The 18,310-nt window shown below is 48.3% G+C and overlaps 6 protein-coding genes across 6 annotated transcripts; 3 read left to right on the top strand and 3 right to left on the bottom strand.

Moving 5' to 3' along the window:
- Window positions 1-179: 179 nt before the first annotated feature.
- LCP9604111_4968 (uncharacterized protein) lies at window positions 180-1,574 on the top strand (the record flags this gene model as incomplete). The annotated part of the gene is made up of 5 exons (XM_039072725.1): window positions 180-320; window positions 374-500; window positions 560-683; window positions 743-1,209; window positions 1,264-1,574. 5 exons carry the CDS (start codon window positions 180-182, stop codon window positions 1,572-1,574), a joined length of 1,170 nt encoding a protein of 389 aa, XP_038928939.1.
- A 611-nt stretch (window positions 1,575-2,185) lies between these two features.
- LCP9604111_4967 (uncharacterized protein) lies at window positions 2,186-3,556 on the bottom strand (the record flags this gene model as incomplete). The annotated part of the gene is made up of 2 exons (XM_039072724.1): window positions 2,186-3,442; window positions 3,500-3,556. The coding sequence occupies 2 exons, from the start codon at window positions 3,554-3,556 to the stop codon at window positions 2,186-2,188; spliced, it is 1,314 nt and encodes a 437-aa protein (XP_038928938.1).
- Window positions 3,557-8,719: 5,163 nt separating this feature from the next.
- LCP9604111_4966 (uncharacterized protein) lies at window positions 8,720-9,187 on the top strand (the record flags this gene model as incomplete). Its single annotated transcript, XM_039072723.1, has 1 exon — window positions 8,720-9,187. The coding sequence occupies one exon, from the start codon at window positions 8,720-8,722 to the stop codon at window positions 9,185-9,187; it is 468 nt and encodes a 155-aa protein (XP_038928937.1).
- Window positions 9,188-10,939: 1,752 nt separating this feature from the next.
- LCP9604111_4965 (glycoside hydrolase family 64 protein) lies at window positions 10,940-12,217 on the top strand (the record flags this gene model as incomplete). The annotated part of the gene is made up of 1 exon (XM_039072722.1): window positions 10,940-12,217. The coding sequence occupies one exon, from the start codon at window positions 10,940-10,942 to the stop codon at window positions 12,215-12,217; it is 1,278 nt and encodes a 425-aa protein (XP_038928936.1).
- Window positions 12,218-12,416: 199 nt separating this feature from the next.
- LCP9604111_4964 (alpha/beta hydrolase) lies at window positions 12,417-13,209 on the bottom strand (the record flags this gene model as incomplete). The annotated part of the gene is made up of 2 exons (XM_039072721.1): window positions 12,417-12,749; window positions 12,808-13,209. The coding sequence occupies 2 exons, from the start codon at window positions 13,207-13,209 to the stop codon at window positions 12,417-12,419; spliced, it is 735 nt and encodes a 244-aa protein (XP_038928935.1).
- A 364-nt stretch (window positions 13,210-13,573) lies between these two features.
- LCP9604111_4963 (ABC transporter ATP-binding protein) lies at window positions 13,574-17,891 on the bottom strand (the record flags this gene model as incomplete). Its single annotated transcript, XM_039072720.1, has 5 exons — window positions 13,574-14,457; window positions 14,507-14,629; window positions 14,682-16,662; window positions 16,718-17,381; window positions 17,434-17,891. The coding sequence occupies 5 exons, from the start codon at window positions 17,889-17,891 to the stop codon at window positions 13,574-13,576; spliced, it is 4,110 nt and encodes a 1,369-aa protein (XP_038928934.1).
- Window positions 17,892-18,310: the final 419 nt, after the last annotated feature.

Here is an 18,310-nt window from a genome sequence, read left to right as displayed (position 1 = left end):
GACCAATCAAATGCCGGTGAATCCGCGGAAGTTCCGTGCCTCCGCGGATTTCTTACTATGGGAACTATGTGAGAGACACGAGGTATATAAGAGCCTCTCTACACTAGAAAATCCATATTAACTCATCATCCTTCTGTTTCTTCTACAACATAGAATCTTCTTATCTCATTTGTGTCAATATGGACTCCATCATTGCTCAGATCCGAGCTCTTGCCCAAACCACCGATGAAGCTGGTCGGTTGGACATGATTCAGTCCCTCACACGATTGAAAATTGAGCTTCAATCTCCAAAAGATGTCATAATGGAACTGGCAGTACCGGTCGGTGGGCACACAATGCAATTTGGGGATACCGGAAGTGCTGACAGTTGTAGGGATCGACGAGTGCGATGCTCCGAATTTGTGCAGATCTGGGACTCCTTCGCTCTCTCGCGAGAAGTGATGCACCCTTGACTGTCACGCAAATTGCGGAGCTGACTGGAGCGTCTCCTCTATTACTAGGTAATGTTATCTGAGACGACCGTACTTACTTTGAATTCTAAAACAATTGTTCTGTTCAGAGAGAATTCTTCGGTACCTAGCCGCAACAGACATGATTCAAGAGACGGGGGTCAATGAATATTCTGCAAACAAGGTCACTCATGTCTTGGCTGATCCTAAGGGCGAGGCCATGGTATACCACGGGTAGGCTACATAGTCGCCTCCATCTAGCAAACATCCCTGCTTACCAGCCTTCTCATTAGATACGACACGATGGGACCTGTGTTGCAAGCAATGCCTGCATTCTTCGCTGAAAACAACTATCAAGATGTCACCGACAATACCAATACTCCGTTCCAGAAAGCCCACAACACGAAACTCACCTCGTTCGAGTGGCTTATCCAGCAGCCAAAGCAGTTCGAGCACCTGCAAAAGATCATGACTGCACTTCAAGGATCAGAATGGACCGAGGGGTTCAAACTTCTTGATGATGAAGCCCGCAAGGTTCCATCCAAGGTTTCACCCACTGACCCACAGCCTTCGGAGAAACCCTTCTTCGTCGACGTTGGTGGCGGCCATGGCCACCAATGCATTGAGCTTGGAAAGAAGTATCCCAACCTCCTAGGCTACCTTGTTCTCCAGGACTTGCCAGCGGCAGTGCAGAATCTCCCTCCAATTGACGGCGTGAAGGCCGAGGCTTATGACTTTTTCCAACCGCAGCCCATCATTGGTTTGTCTCCATCTATCCATTGGATAATATCAAACTGACTTTCCTTCAATTCAGGCGCCAAGTTCTACTACCTCCGCAGAATCATGCATGATTGGCCCGATGACAAAGCTGCAAGCATCCTGCGCAATATTCGCGCTGCCATGGGCCCCGACTCGCGGGTGTTGATCGATGAAGCCGTGTTGCCGGATACTGGCGCTGACTGGCAATCGGCCATGGCCGATCTTGCAATGATGACCTTTGCGGGTAAAGAGCGGACCAAGCATCAGTGGGAGTCACTTGCAGAAAGTGCGGGCTTGCGTGTGGAACAGATTCATACTTATGTTGCTTCAACTCATACCGCTCTTCTCGTTTTGGCCGCCAAGTGAGACAGACATGGCCTAGAGCGGAAATTTGGACTTATCTAGCAAGTTATTTTATCACTCTTCTCTCTTCATTTATGTCACGCTATCACTCCGAACGTAAATCTTTTTTGAGATCGATGAATTTCTACTGTGCGATTCGTAGGGTTGTGTCGACACTAGAGGTAGGCCTTGACTTCGCTGAAGAGCTTGGGCAGACGAAGAGCTCACCTTGAGCTGATTCGACATTCGCACGATTTGGTGGTCTGTGACGCGGTTATGGATGTGTGGATGGGTATTTAAGATGAGGCGTGGCGGACTGAACACGCCTAAGAACTGGTAAATCTAAGTCAAGTGCATTATATGATCTCCATTCCCCACCTATATTGGATGCTGTAGATACATTGATAGCAAGGACCCGGCATATATTTATAGAGCAATATTCTTTGCTAGCCACCTAAATTCAAAACGCCTTGCTAGCCGAGTAGATAACACAAAATGGTAAAGTCGCTGGGGGAGGAAGAGGACAAAATATAATGAGTGAAAGAGAGGACTAGAGCCTCCGAGACTAATGCGGATACAGGTCGTGAATCATGTGCGTGCCGAGCGATATATTATGGGTTCTTGATAGGGTCCACTCAATGGCTGCTTTCAGAGGTGGTCGAATCATGGAGTATGGGTGGTGGACCACGGGTGGTAGTCGTACGGGTGGTAATCGCCGATTCTGCTGACACCATTCGGATTCCCGGCGTCCGCTCTGTCGGCGTTGGAGGTTCATCATTGTTGGTACTTTGGAATTGCGACTGAGTCGGCGTCACCGGAGAGGCAGCCACGGGATTGGGCACATCGATGTGGATCGAAGACGAGCGGTCGATAGGTGGGAGCTGTTGCGGCTGTTCAGTCTGCTCCACAACAGGACTTTGATATGCAGGGGCGTCACCCCAGTCCAAGTACTCGTAATCGGGAGGCGGAGGGATATTGAGCATCCCCAGATCTCCATCGTCGGGTTGTGTTCCTAGTCGGCCCGAGTCGTGTGTCGTGGTCGCAGCCAGGGTTAGTCGTTCAAGCTCAGTAGAATTCTGCGATTCGCTGATCGACGAAGAAACGGATTGGCCTCGGCCGGATGGTTCGAAGGATTGCGCGGAGTCACTTTGCAATAGCGGTCGGCTGTCCGAATCGTTCATGTCAGAATTGTGCGAGTCAGCTCGAAGTCGTGATCCATCGTGGCGAACACGTCCAATTTCAGCATAGCTAACGCTAGCGATGCGTCGGTCCCGCTCTCTCTGATTCTCGGTCAGGACCGTGGATACGTCGACTGCACTGTTGGTTCCTGCACGGCGACGTTCCGTCCGAGCTCGAGTCTCGGCATTGAGCTGCTCAAGGCGAGCAAAATCCCCCCGCGACCGAGCTTCTCGTCGCTCCCGACGGCGCGTTTCGCGATCGGCTAGTTCCTGACGGCGCTGCAGGCGTATCTGGTACATCGACTCCATCTGTTCCTCCCGGCGAGTTTCCTGTTCCTCTGCAGTCTCCGGGTATTCCACGACCATATCCATCCCACCACGTTCACCCTCTCGGGCGATAACTTGTTCGGTCGGCTTCGGGCTTTGGGAATAAGGTGGGAGGGTCATAATCGAACGGATCGAGGTATCGCGGCGGACGCCATCAGTGGTCTGCATCTCCGGTGCTGCAGCCGCTCCACGATAAGAGGTATTTTGGCCAGTTCTTTGATTCGGAACCTGGCCGTATGATGCACTTCCTGGGCCCCATTTTTTCCATTTCTGCTTGAGGTATTTTCCCGGAAGGTATTTCGGTTCGTAGTGATGTTGTCGCATATAACGGAACAGGAAGTAGACGCCCACACAGACCGCGACTGCAAATATGACGGTCACGCAACACTAAGAGAACAAGGTCAGCGTTAGGGGAAGAGGTCGGAAGGGTCGGAAATGACATACAATAATAACTATGTTGTTCTTATTCGAGTCATTTTGACGTTTTTGTGGAATGTACATAATTGTTGGACAGGCAACTGAGCCTAGAGATTCTTAATGGAAGGCATAGAACAAAATCCCCGGATTTCAAGAGAGTCGAAGAATGAGAAAAAAAGACAAAGCGCGTCAGCCTCGGAGGGTCTCAGAGGTGGCTGGCTATTATTATACGCCAAGCAATGAAACGTTGGCGTGGCCCTGGTGTGGAGGCTGGACAACTTCGGCCTGTCCTGAAATCAAATTCTTCTTTGTAATTTACAAAGTGGCGATGCAGTTCTCTGCACTTCTCGAGCATTATTATGGATTCATATCCTGGCCCTAATCCTTGTTTTGACTCGTTTCCCCGGCGATCATTCTGCGGCAGATCCCTAGCCGTTTTAGCCTGGGATCCTTTATCATCTTGAATTATTTATTGACTTGGATCTCATTATTGACTTTCGATCGTGGGAGAAGAACTGCACGAGTCCCTTGGGTGCAAGGGAAGACCTTATACAAAAATAGATACGCCCCTTGGGTTCGGAAGCAACCGGTATGAGATCGTGCTGAGCATCATATCTCGATCGCGAATCGTCAATCTCCCACCGTTAGGGTTCATTAGGGCCTGCTAATCCTCGAACAATGAGAATCACCTCGCTAACCTCGGCCTAGATTGTGAGATGCGAATGAGGGGAGTATTATGGTCGAGACATTGCTCCTAGCTCTTCGTGCCCTTTCTGAAACACTCCCCTTCATAGGTCGGTCATCTCCACTACCTGTTATCCACAGGCTCCCATTGGCCTGTAGATCTATGAATTGGTCGTGAATCCAAGGAAAGCACCTAACCTTTCAGTGCCACGAGAATTGCCGTCCCAAATTTGTCCGGTGGTTCATCTATTTTGGGAACACTGATATGGACGACAGCGGATGGCTTCAGTGTGCCATATTTCTGCGCGGCTTTGCCCCATCGCGGTTGATGTTCATTATGGCCCGTGCCACAAAGGAATTATGATAGTGTCCTCGGATTATCATGTTGTGTCGCTTGGTCCAGATCATGACGTGGTGCTCAAAGTATAAGATCAGCAACGACATTGTCCGGGAATATTGTAATGCTCCAATCGACGGGCTGCTCAACACTTATTGGTCGGCTATCATATATCCCTCGATATCTCTGGTGGCTGTACTATGTGCTTGCAGCGGCCAGTGAGGCGCAGTAAATGGCAGATAGGCTACAGCCGTGGAGGGGGGTGAGAATGTGAGAATCTTGGCGAATCTTCACCTAAGAAGGCTTAAGTCTTTTCTAAGTCCCAGTGACACTTCCTTATCATCATTTTGAAATGACCATTGTTCCTTCTGTTATATATAACAGAGACAATTCAGGATATCCCGTGATCAATGGAAGAGCCGTCTTACTCTCACAGTGATAAGGTGTGGGAAACGATTGTCAGGCCCTAACTTCTAATGTTACGCAAAGTGTGACTGTAGAAGCTTTTGGGGAAGATAATAAGGTTCATTCTCTAGCTACAGACATGCTCGAGAGGCCCACGTGACCGTATAGTCCCAGTCTAGCCCAATTAGGCCTAGTCTATATTTATTCTGCCGGTTATATTATTCTGCCAAAGTTAGCCGATGACATCTCACCGCATTGAAACCCATGGCCATAGGGGTTGAGGCCGATTTAGGCTTCTCTTGGTCTCCGTCTGAATCGTGTTCGATGGCAAATGTTCTGCTATATGAGCGCAGCGTGAAAGTCTTTGGAGACTGGGGAGTGTAGCTCCCATCTGAAATATTGAGTAATCACAGAGATGTTTTACCATGTTTTACCATGTTTTGGAATTTCTCTTTCAGGTTGTTTACAGATGTGAGCCCAGGGGATGCTCTTGAAAATCCTCGTTCTTTTCCCAGACTCCAATACCCTCGCTTAAGTCAAAACCACACCTTGAGAAATCTGTTTACTGCGAGGCTAGCTTTCTTTCCTTCTCACTAGAAGACTGGATACAAATTTCACACGCCCACCACGGCCTCTCAAAACTTGATAAACTTATCTTGCTTTTGTAGGAGAAAAGGCCACAGATTAGTCTCGTTTTGCTAATATCTCACGGGCTCCACGATATATTACAAGACGTGGCTGAGCGCAATGCAGGAACTGTTGAATGTGAGCATCAAGAGATATATGAAGTATTACACCTTTATAGTTGCCTCTGACCTACACTATAATGCCTTAGTCCTAGATAACCGGGTGAGTAGAGCTCTCCTTCTAAATGAGATAGGCGAGGAAAACGCCAGCAAGGACATCCTTCAGACTCTCCTTGGCGGACTCCACTGAGTCTGTGGATATACTGGCATTGCTGAGTCACTGGACCAACTTCAACCTAGTCATAAAAAGCAAAAAAGTGGGTAGCGGGATGTTAAAAACTTAAATGATAGAGAGGATCAAAATTGACTATATGATTGGTGGAAGGTGTATAAGAAGCAAGACCCTCAGGTGGTTGCTGCTGCCAGAGGTTTCTAGTAATCCTAGCGTAGAAGTATCAGTTGAGAGACTATTCAACACAGGAAGAGATGTGCTTGGTCTACGTCGATTCACCATAAAGGAGAGACGTTGAGGATATTGACGATGCTAGATTTTGTTTTGCTGAGCGAAGCGAGGCAAGATAATATATCTTACGAAATGTCTCGATAACTCAGCTCACACGAGAACGGATTTCTAGCCAAAATTCAAAATTCCTTTTGCACGTTGGTAAGCATAGATGCGAGGAGTTTGCAGTGCCTGGCCCATCTGGGTAACATACCATAGGACTTGACAGTTGGACTTGAGCATTGGATCTCAGTATTTGGTGAACAAGTACATTGAATATCACTCCACTCCACCCAGCCCGTGTTGGATATCCACCATACCGGCGACTTCTAACGATTTATCACCTAGCAATGGGCCAACGTCAATGAAACCTGCAGTCTCATTGGATGCACGAATTGAGTTTGTGACATCGAGTGACTTCCCATTATTGTCAGCTGTAGAATAGAGAGGTCCCTAGGCTGACAAAACGCCCCATTCCCCCGCCCCCCCGATTTGTGTACTAGTAGTCAGTAGCCACTTGCCGCGATTATCTAAGACTCAGCAGGATACCTAACTAACTAGTTAGGTAGATCTCGGCGCTTCTCCGAACAGTTACACTCATTTTACCTCTTGGGCCAATATTCTACTGTCCGTACCATAGAAAACAGTCCTCACTTTGTTCATCACCTTATCTCTCCGAATATTTATCTTAATCTGCTCAAATAAGCCACAAGGCTCAAGGTTATCGTAGCATTACTTCAATGGGTATCTTCATTCCTCGGGCATAAAGATTGCGATACCATGGCGTACGTAGGTCTACCAGACCCATCGTTACAATATATCCACTTCAAATGGACGATTTGGCGGGATCGGGATCTCGGGATCCAAATATTTTGCGGGAAAGAGATCGACGCGCGGAACAACCCCGTTCGGAAAGACATCAGCAAGTACAATAGCCCATGCGCCTTGTTCTGTACCAGCGGGGAACACGCCTTCTCGAATTGTTGTTCATCGGCGGGCTAGAATACTGTATTCAAAATCTCAATTTGGAAGGTGCAGCCCCAGCCTATTTGCCATTGCCGCAAACCTGCTTTTCGGTTTTCTTCTTTGATACTGACTTGCTCACACAGCTATACATATTACGTACGGCCTATAAGCAAAAGTTCAAGAAAGGAAAGTTGAGCGTGAATAATCCTTTCCCATATGTAAGACAGGTGTCGATCGATTTGACGTGCCAGGGTTCTCTGGGTACCCGGATCCATCTCCGCCCGTGGAGCTAGCCCGTGTGGATGAAATCCCGGGGCGAGCAATTACCCGTTGAGGTAATGTGAGACTTCAAATCCACATCACTGATCGGCCGACAGAGCTTTTGGGAATAAAATAGGCTGTAAAAGCTGGCCTTGACGAATTTCTGGTGAGGTGTATATTATTCTGCCCCTGAAATCACGCATATGAATACGGGAACGAGCATTTACCTGCCCAAGCAATACTCCATACAAGCCTTCCGATTACATTGCTGATGGTTGTATAAAATAGAAAACAAGTCAAAAGTGGAAACGATAATCAGAGCCAACGCAAGATTTAGATACAGGTGACCTTTGAATGGGAAACATGACACCGAAATCAATTATTATTTGATGGTTCTGGGTATACAACATAGTCTTTAGTCATATCACCCGATTTTACGTGAAGCTATCAGAACGGGTGCCGGTGGCTGCTGTGGTGCGAATGCGCTACGGGAATGCAAGCCAAGGGTGACTTCAGTGCTTCACGTATTGGAATGTATTATATTGTACCGTTTCAGAGAAAGGATGCGCCCAGTTTCTGCAAATCCTCCATGTGGCGTGGTATAGCTGATGTCTAATCCGACGACCCAGCCAGCCCTGAAAGCTTGGCGCTTATTGCTGAAAGCTTGGCGCTTATTGCTGAAAGCTTGGCGCTTATTGCTTAAAGCTTGGCGCTTATTTTGCTGGCCACGCCGGATGAGAAACCCCACACCAACAATGAGACCATTTGATCGAGATGCATCACTAGACTAGGGAGACAGCTCGCTGGAGTTTGGCTATGGCATATTATTTCGAATCGGTTCTGTCTTGACTAATTGCGCTACAACGTATCTTGCTCCAGAGGGCAATGCCGGAAAGTACGAAGTCTAGATACGTAGGATCAAGCTTTGATGGCTTCATTGGGAGCACGTGGAAATGAATGCGACGTAACAATGTACTCAATAGCTTCTTCATTGCACATGAAGTCGGTCTACGAATCTGGTTAGAGTGCATTCAAGTTGACTCTGCGGCAGGATAGTTGACAGAAATATTGAGTTAAACGCTTATACACCTTGACTCAAAAAGGAAAATGGTGAATTTACTTTTTGAAATTAATGGAATGGCGGAGTAAGCCGCTACTGGGCAAATTTGACTTCAATATGTCTCAAGACATTTCGGAATTTCTTGGTATCTTCTCCGTCTCTGGGTCGGCTTCGAGATATAAAAGGCGACATATGTCCCAGTGAAATGCGAACATATCCAACCAGACATCTTCTCATCTCCCATTCCAATTGTCTTACAGCCATCTTCCAAATCAGGTAAGTGAGCCTTGCTTTCCACTTTTATGAGATGTTCGACATTCTTACTTGATGTTCCTAGCAGGCAGCCATGTTCATCAAACCACTGTCAGGTATTGCGCTGCTTCTGCATGCTGCAGCACTTACCTCCGCGGAATTTATTGTCAAAATTGGATATTTTGGGGGTCTTGTTCCAGGCCTTCCTAGCACCGAACCTGGTGTTGGATGTGGGCTTTATATGACAGGAATCGCCGAGGGGCAGGCACTTTCGGTCGACTTTCTTCCGGACCATCAACCCACGGATGACTGCCCTGCGGCTGATTTGGTACTCTTTTGTTCGAGATGGGGATGTCCGTTTGAGACAACATTTGAACATCTTGTCGAGGTCACTGTCTTATCGGACGATTCCAGCGACAAATCGATTACCGTGACAGGGCTTGCTCTTAGTGGTAGGAGTGCCACGGTTAAGTGCCCATGGACACCAGTGACTATCGGTAGCCAAGGAGGCCTCGGTCTATACCAGGAGTGGGTATGCGACCTGAGTGCGACCCAAGGATGAAGAGCAGGTGGTTAAGATTGGCAGTTGGGGTTGCTCAAAACCAGCTGACGGGCAACTGAAGTTTTGTTTCGTGCCTGCGAGCCTATGTTGACTGTTCAATCAAAGTGATGAGCCAGGTGGAAACCAAATGTCTGTATATCTTTGTATCGGATTTTGGGTTACGTGTGGACCTGATCGTCATGACCGCCGGGTTTTGTTTGTGCCAGTGTGACTGTCTCGTCTGGCAAATGGGGATGCTCTCAACAGTCTTTCTCTGTTTCATTTCAGCGGGTCAGTTACTTCTTCCATTTCTATAAGCCACAGTATGTATGTACAAATGGCTTCACCTACCCTAGTTCTAGATCTTGAGCGCAGATGGTGTCTTCTTTGAATAAATTGTCTTTTGACTCTGCAGGCTGGTTTTTATACAGACAAGGATTATCAAGCTTAACAAAACAAGATAGAACCCCAATGCGTAGGCTCCGGCAAAGCGCGAGGGCCGACCCGCTCGGAGGCTACCAGTCATTACCGGGACCGGGTAACCTGGTGACCTTGGCGACCTGGCGACCTGGCGAACCCCTTATTCGTCGGGACTGACAGCTAGAATTTCCAGCAAAAACTCAAAAGCATCGATTAGTCAAATTGAAGTGTGATGATGATTCCTGACTTGGCCCTTGACCATTGTCGTACAGCCACCTTTGATAGACCGCTACTTATACATGGTGGCGAAGGTCTGAGGCACAACATTACTTGAAAAAGAATAATCCCTAGCGGTGCTTAGATCTCGCTTATTCACAAATATCAGGACTAAATCAACCCAAGTGCAGTGCCTTGGTTAATATAACGTTCGTCGGATGGTTTTGGTAAACACGTGGATGCTAGTTGTCTCATTTGCTGCTTTTGGATATTGCTAGACGATGACATGTGATTTGGAAATGGGGGGTTGACTTCGCATAAGTTATCTAGATAGATACCAACATTGTAGAAAGAAAAAACATCAAGCTGAAGCAATCCGTGTAATAATGTTCAAACTCCGAGGCATGGGGCGTGGTTCTTTCAGAACTTGGGTGCTGGAAAAACCATGAACTTCAGTAACATATTAATTGCGATCGTCTCGTGGCCGTACAGGAATATCAAATGGTCGTGCTGGCCAATAAAATCAAGGCGTAAATGACCTCACGCATCCCCCTTGACCGAACTGAGCGAGGATATCGCAAGTCGGTCTCCTTGAAGGTCAAGTATTCGGCCTCTTGATCCCTGAATCAATAGGATTTTACATAATGGTTAACTCGAAGTTGTTCCCCGCATAAAGAGACTAAGCTGAATAGGTGGTAATTGAATCACCTGAAAACTCAGCATGATCGCGCCGTCCCGCAGTTGCTTAGATCGACATCGGTATATACTGTTGTTGATATCGACACGCTGCTTGTTGTGGACGATGATCGATATGTCCGCTTAAATCAGATATCCGGACCAATGGGGTCCAAGCTACCTCCTCCGACAAAGTTGAGGTCATCGCCACGTTGCATCACAGGGTCTTGTCACCCTGCCCTACCTGGGGCCATGAGATTGGCATGAATTCAACAAAGAAGTTGAGCGATAATATATATATAATGCGACCCTGTTGCAAACTGAAACTTCGGTAACACCTTCAAACCCCTTGGCAGCCTTGTGGATCTTGATACGGCTCTCCTATTGGACTTTTACGCCACTCATTTAAGATCTCAGTCCACCTGAACTCTCAAACCCCTCGAGACACTGATATCGCGCAAAATGGCAACATTGAACTTTGATTTGAAAAACAGCACTGGTTCTAACACGGTCTATGCCTATATTACAGGCCAGGCGCTTGATAATAACAATGCGCTTTTCCTCTTGCGATCTGATGGTAAAACCGCCTACTATCCGACCTCACCATCGGCCACTGGGGCCGCTCTGAGCGAGGATTGTGCGATTCCGTTGGGTGCGTCTGGCAATACCATCACCATTACTATCCCGCACCTTGCAGGCGCCCGACTGTGGTTTGCGCAAGACAACAAATTGACATTCTTTCTGAATCCTGGCCCTGCCCTTGTTGAGCCTTCGGTATCCAACCCATCGGACGCTAACTACAATCTGATGTGGTCCTTTTGCGAATTCACCTGGAATGACTATCAGCTTTATGCAAATCTCAGCTACGTCGACTTCGTGTCGATGCCTATCGCTATGACTCTAACCAACGGATCTGGTGTAGACCAGACCGTCAAGGGTCTGCCAGCCAATGGCCTTGATCTAGTCTGCAATGCTCTCAAAGAACAGAACACCAAGGATAGTGCCGGCTGGGATCAGCTCATCATCCAGCACAACGGTGTCAATTTGCGGGCGGTTTCGCCAAACACGGGAAGAGCCCTCAATAATTCTTTGTTCGACAATTACTACGGGAGCTACGTGGATCAAGTCTGGTCTTACTACGGAAACAATACTTTGACAGTCAACACGCAAGCTGCCGCCGGTGATGTCACCGCCAAGGTTGCCTCTGATCTCTTGTCCTTCTCAGTTGCAGGTATTTCCTACACCAAGCCGTCTACCGGAGACATCTTCAGCAACAGCAGTGGATCCTTTGCTGTTTCTGGGAATAGCACCAAAGATGCCGTTACCGCTCGTCTTGCAGCTGCGTTCAACCGCTCAACTTTGTTGATAAATAGCGACCAGCCGAACGGGGAGTCGGTTTCAAACTACTACAAAAACCCTGTGACGAACCACTACGCCCGCATCTGTCATTCTGTAAACATTGATACCCGAGGCTATGCGTTCCCCTATGATGATGTTGCGCCTAACGATGGCGCCGATCAGTCTGGCAGTGTTTTTGATGGCAATCCAAAGCTCCTGACGGTCACCATTGGCGGCGGCTCTAGTAATTCTGTCAAGCAGTCTGCCGTTGAGGACAATGCTACGCCAATCCAGCGACCTGTGGAGAATGGACAAAGCAAGGAGAGTGGAAGGAAGCCGAGCCGCTTCCATGAGCTGAGGAGCTTTGTGAATAAGCTGTCGCACAGGAAGAGCAAAACCTGAGAAACATAGGCTTGTCTCAGCGCTATATGATTATGCTGTCGTATATTGTAAATGCTAACGTATATATGTGACCTTCGGTCGTCATTCTGTCTTTTGAATTCGTTGGAAATAGGAGAATATGATTCTATCCCTTGCAACATACAAGAGAGTAAGGTGCCTGCAAATTGATGACCTGCATCGTTGTAACAGTTCCCTCTGCTTATTCCCTAGCATGCTTTTTAATGTAAGCAACCACCTGATCCGGCATAGCCAACCAGGGCGTGTGTCCGGCATTAATTTTCTCGGTTTCAATTTGTGCCCCCTTCCGTCGTGCCCGCTCCACCAACACCTGCTGAACCGGCAACGGAATCGCGCGATCATCCTCGGTCAGAAGATATGTAGAGGGGATGTTCATATACGCTGCACCAGTAGCGGGCGCGTTCTTAGTCGCCCAAGAATGTGGCTTCAGAAGCTTGACCCACTCCGCACCATCAGGAACATCATGGAAAAACAGCACGAGTGGATCGCTGGCAGTCACAGTTCCCTTCTCTTCCTGGAATAAATGTCAGTGGTCACATAGAAAGTTTGCAAATAGAAGTCGGACAACTTACATCGCGCACATACCACGGCGGGGGCATCCCACCAAACGCGCCGATCAAACTCTCGCCAATGCTGGGCAGGAAAGCGGCAATGAAGATGAGTTTCACGACGCCGCCCTTCTGGCCGGCTGCTTCGCGCTCTGACCTGCTCAGCCCATCTAACGCGCTGCTCACTGGTAACCCGGCCCAGCTGTGCGTGACGATGACGATGTCATGGCCAGCATCTGCCTCCTGTTGAGTGATAGATCTCACGGCCTCGATATCTGACTGAAGGTCGACAACAGAGCTGGCTTGCTGGATGGAGGGAAATGCGATACTGTGGCAGCTATAGTCGGCGAGGTCCTTGATGATTGGGTCGAAGATGGTGGGCGGGCACCATGCGCCCGCCGCGAAAATCAGAGTTGTCTTTGACATTGTCGCCCCGGTTAATGTGAAAGCTATATGAATTGGATACGGGCGCTTGCTCTGTGAAATGCAAGCTTGTAAGGCTGAGAGGTTGCAGTGGTCATGGAAGCGACCATGCGGGACTTCATTTTCACTTTAATTTTACCGCTTTTCTCTCCCGTCTGAATTAATATCTCATCCACATCGATGATTTCCATTACACTCTTGGTTATTCATAGCAGTGACATCTTTACGTGGTGTCGCGGGTTACTCGGGTATACACGATGACGCAAATTACAATGATATTGGCCAGTACAGGAACCAGTGAAAGGAAATAGACAATGTGTACGGAGTATCGAGACCAAGTCTCAAAGGAACAACATTTTGAAACAATTTAACCCACTTCCTCGGGGTCACTGAGCAAGGCATGCAACTTGCCACCATCCATTTTTGCCAGAGCCTGGTACGGTCCATCCTCTACGACAGCTCCCTGGTCAAGAACAACGACATGGTTCGCGATCTCGATCATTTCCTTCGAGTGCGTGATAATGATAACAGTAAGCCCTTGACGCACGGCCACTAACTGCTGCACTGTTTGCCGGACGATCTCTGCACCCGCTGGATCCAAGCTGGACGTGGCTTCATCGAGAATCAAGATTTGAGGTTGACGCAAGAGAGCCCGTGCAATGACCACACGCTGTTTCTGACCACCCGAAAGGCCAACCCCGCCATCTCCGATCACAGTATTATATCCACGAGGCAGAGAGGAGATGAAATCATCAATTCCTGCTCCTTCAGCGGCAGCTCGGACACTATGAGATGAGGCTAGAGGTGAGTGCTGATCTAGCCCGTAACTGATATTTTCATGAATAGTGCCGGGGAAAATGGTTGGTTGTTGCGATACGATGGAGATCTGTGAGCGGAGAGTAGGGACATGCAGCCGAAGGATGTCCGCGCCGCCGAGTGTCACTGTAGGCTGTCCCATTTCGGAGGCCGGAGCTTCGTAGAGCGATAATAGCAGCGACGCGATTGTGGATTTTCCCGATCCGGATCGTCCTACGAGCGCTGTGCATGAGTTGCGTGGGATGGTAATCGAGACATTCTTTAACACCGATGTGTTTGGCCGAGAGGGATAACGGAAATTCAGGTTGGTGAGCTTGATTGGGGTGAGCTCTGAAACAATCAAACTACCGAGGTGCTCGTGGGATCCATCTTGTGAGAGTTTCGCAAGGCGAATGAGCTGTGTCGCTACCTCACGGGATGTGTTGATTTGGGGAACTATCAAGGCGTGAGTTGAGTGCTTCGAAGTGTTTCGGGGCCTACTTACTCCATGAGAGAATCTGAGCAGCGTATCCAATGCTGAAAAGTAGCATCGAGAATACCATCATCACATCGTTCACACTGAACTCTCGGGATGCTGCGAGAACCGCTCCATAATAGAATATCAAAGCTATTCAAGAGAGTTAGAACAATGGCAAACAATAAATAATCAGCGAGCTTACCTGTAGAAAAAATGACTGTTGATTCCACCATACCGAAAAGCATGCCTGTATAGATAGCACGTTTCAGCCCCAGCAACAAGCACCGTGCGGTCGCATGAGCTTGTTTGCGATGGAAGTGACCTTCTAAGGTCAATGTCCTCACGGTACGGATCTCTGAAAAGGTCTCCGTAAAGACATCGGCGGCGATACTGTTCGCGTCATTGCATCGTCTTTCCCATAGCCCATTTGTTCCCTCGAAGCCTCGAGTGATGATATAAATGACAGGTCCACAGGAAAGAGCAACAAGTGTCAACTTCCAGCAAACAATCAAGCTCCAGATAACTGCCATGGCGGTGATTGCTGCTGCAACGATCACAAAACCGGCAAATCGGCCAAGCAGGTTTCGCATGTCTTCGCCATTTTGATCGAGGGACGATGTGAGTCTGAGAGATCCGTTACCATCTTTCTCAAACCAGGCGCGTGGTTGATCGAGAATGCGTTCAAAGGCATTTTTCCTAAATGAATCCATCCAAGCCTCGCCGCAAAGTTCTAGGAAGTAATGCATGAAAAAGGACGCAAGGCCATCGCCGAAAGACACTCCTAAGACAGCAAGCGACCATGTCATGGTTAGGTGTTCGCTGTTATTTCCAGCATAGAAGGTTCCAAACAGCTGCGACAGGCAATATGAGAACAACGGAGTTGCGCTTGCGTGGGCCAGTGCTGCGGCGAATCCTAGGAAGAGGATGATTCGCTGTCTGATCGTCAAGGTCGAAGGAATGGTGCCCATAATTCGAGAGAGCGGAGTCATTCGTTCTTTCAGTATCTTCTGCTCTTTTGACTTCTTGCGGCGGCCATGAGATCTCCGGCTGCGCTTCGCCTCTGATGGATTTTTCGCGGTGTATTCATTGAGCCATGGAGACTTCAGGCTCTGATCATCAATGTGAACCATTTCGACTTCTTCCGTGGGAATTTGAATGGCTATTTCTTTCGAGTCCCATTGGGGATCAGGTCCTTCCGTCGTGAAAGAAAGACGTTGGCTCCAATCTTGCAAGAGCGATCCGGGGAACTGTTCGTTCCTGACTACATATTCCTCCTTCCTCCTTGAGGTTAAGTCCAGTGAGCCTGAGCGAAAGGTCGGGGGTATGTGGCCTTGAACCCAGGATGTCCTAGCTCGATGATGTCCGAGAAACGCTGTTGGAGGTCTGAATGTATCCAAGCTTTCCGACGATGAGCTCTCCCATGGTAAGTCCATATCATCCAGAGCTCTTTCATTCTTGGTTTCAAGATGGCCGTCGACTTTCGTATGGAAGTACTTCTCACTCTCCGGACTGACCTCGACAGCGTATCTGTAACCGGATTTCACAATCGAACCCTGTTCGAGAATGTACAGGAAATCTTGTTCCATAATTTGTGACATCTCGTGAGTGATGATGATGGTTGTCTTTCCTTTCCGCCACTCACGGATTGCCTTCATTATTGCGACTCGGTTGGCATGATCGAGAGCGCTGGTGGGCTCGTCCAGGATCAGAATTGGGGTGTCGCGTAATTTCGCTCTGGCAATTGCAACTCGCTGTCTTTGGCCACCGCTCAAAAAGCTTCCACCGGGGCCAACGCATGTGTTGATTCCCTTGGGGAGACCATTGATTGTGCTCTCAAGCATGGCCAACTCAATGGGATCTTTGACATCTTGCTTAGTGACGCTTTCATGATCCTGGCGACCGAAGGCGATGTTCGTGAGCACAGACTCATTGAAGAGAACGCTTTTTTGCTCTAAAAGAGTGATATTGTTGCGAATCCAGTTGATGTCGAGTCTTTGGATTGGATTGCGGTCAATCAAGATTTCACCCGAGGTTGGCAAGTAGAACCGCATCAGCAGTTGGCTGAGGGTGCTTTTACCAGAGCCGCTTTTCCCTATAACAAACGTCGTTTCTCCAGCGGGGAAGAAAAAGCTTGACGGTTTGAGAACGCATTGATCGGGTTGACTAGGATATGAAAATGATACCTTCATGAATGTTCGTTAGTGTCCATTTAAAACCCAGAGAAGAGTTCATACTCACGTTTTTCACCTCAATATCACCTTCACAGTGTTCCGGATACCGAGTTCCCTTTACCTCGCTGACAATCTTGTCTTCTCTCCGGCTCTGTATTATCGATCTCAAGGCGACACCAGCGACCCTTCCCTTTTCCATCACGATCATCTGTGGCAACACCTGCTCGATGGATTGAGCTGCGGTCAGACAGGCCCAGAAAGTTCTGAGAACTTCTCCGGATGTGAGTTTCCCGGCGCGTGCAAGGGAACTGCCATACCAAAATCCCTGAACAAACATCCCAAACATCATCCATCGGATGATAGCAATTTGCAGAGAATTCAGCCGAGCCTGTCGAAGGTAATGTGTGGCAGAACTCTCAATGCGCTCAGCAAAATTCCGATGCTCGAACGCCTGCCCATTAAGGCATTTGACTGTATCGATATTGGTGATAGCGTTGTTAGCAACCTTGGAAGCCTCCGTAAGCTCAGCCTGCTGTGCCGTAATGCTGAACTTCATTTTGGAAGACAGATATACAATAATTGCCGAGAATATGGGAATGCCCGCAAGAGTTACCAGAGAGAGGCTCCATGATGTGTAGAAGCCCAGCCCCAGTGAAGCCAGCGAACGGCATGAGTATTGCAGGACAAGTCCGAGTGGCTGCGATGTCGCCATCTGCATTTCATGGATGTGTCTAAAATTAATATTAGATATAATATTTTCAACGAGTATTGTCGCAAACTCACGCTTGAATCCCCGATAACAAAGCCCCGGAGCCCTCACTTTTGGCCTCAAACCACTCAACGTCGCGCTTTAGCAACTCTTGAAATACTTGGCTGCGAACAATGGAGGCCTGCATTTCCCCGAATGCAACGAACAGGGCATAGTATGCACCGTTCAAGAACCAACCAGCTATCCCCAGCGCAATCATTCCAAAGCAATTTGTGATCACTTTGCCATGGAGCTCTTCAGCATCAGTCTGACCGGCTCCGAAAGATGTGAACGAGTCAAACACATTGCCAAGGAAAATTGCAAGTCCTGGCGTAACACAACTGGCAACCACGGCGAAGATAGATCCGGATATCAGAGTCGGCAGGTGTCTTCGAGTCGTGAATCCGAACAGTGATTTCCAGCCCGGATTGCGCTCGGGGATATTTTCTTTGTTAGTGTCGTTATGATCTGAAGTCTTGCGTTCGGGCAACATTTTGGCGACAGGCTCGAACGGCACGTTGAAGGCCTAGTATGACTTGTGGAGATAGTCCTTGTCGCGCTGTAGTGGCATAGCAGTGAGGTAAGATGGAAGAGGATACAGATCGACATGAAATGGCCATGATGGGCTATTTGAGTGTGAACCCAGATACATAATCCAAGAGAAAGAACAATACTTAGAAATTCCCAAATGCGGCAATATTGAGGAGGGGTGCAGAACAAAGACACCCATGCTCTGGCATTGTTACGAGGCACCTGAGATGAATGTACCATTCATCGACTTCAACCTTGAGACAGCAATCATACATTGCCTTCACGGTTGGTAGCAAATCTCTAACAGTCAAGGAAACATAGGGCTAGATAACTTACTCAATGTTTGATGCACGATGACCACTATCACCCGCAATGATTGCT

Source organism: Penicillium roqueforti, assembly GCF_015533775.1.
Source record: "Penicillium roqueforti strain LCP96 04111 chromosome Unknown scaffold_11, whole genome shotgun sequence".
NCBI classification, from domain to species: Eukaryota; Fungi; Ascomycota; class Eurotiomycetes; order Eurotiales; family Aspergillaceae; genus Penicillium; species Penicillium roqueforti.
The sequence above is the reverse complement of the archived record's forward strand: the minus strand, read 5'-3'. Positions and strand labels throughout refer to the sequence as shown.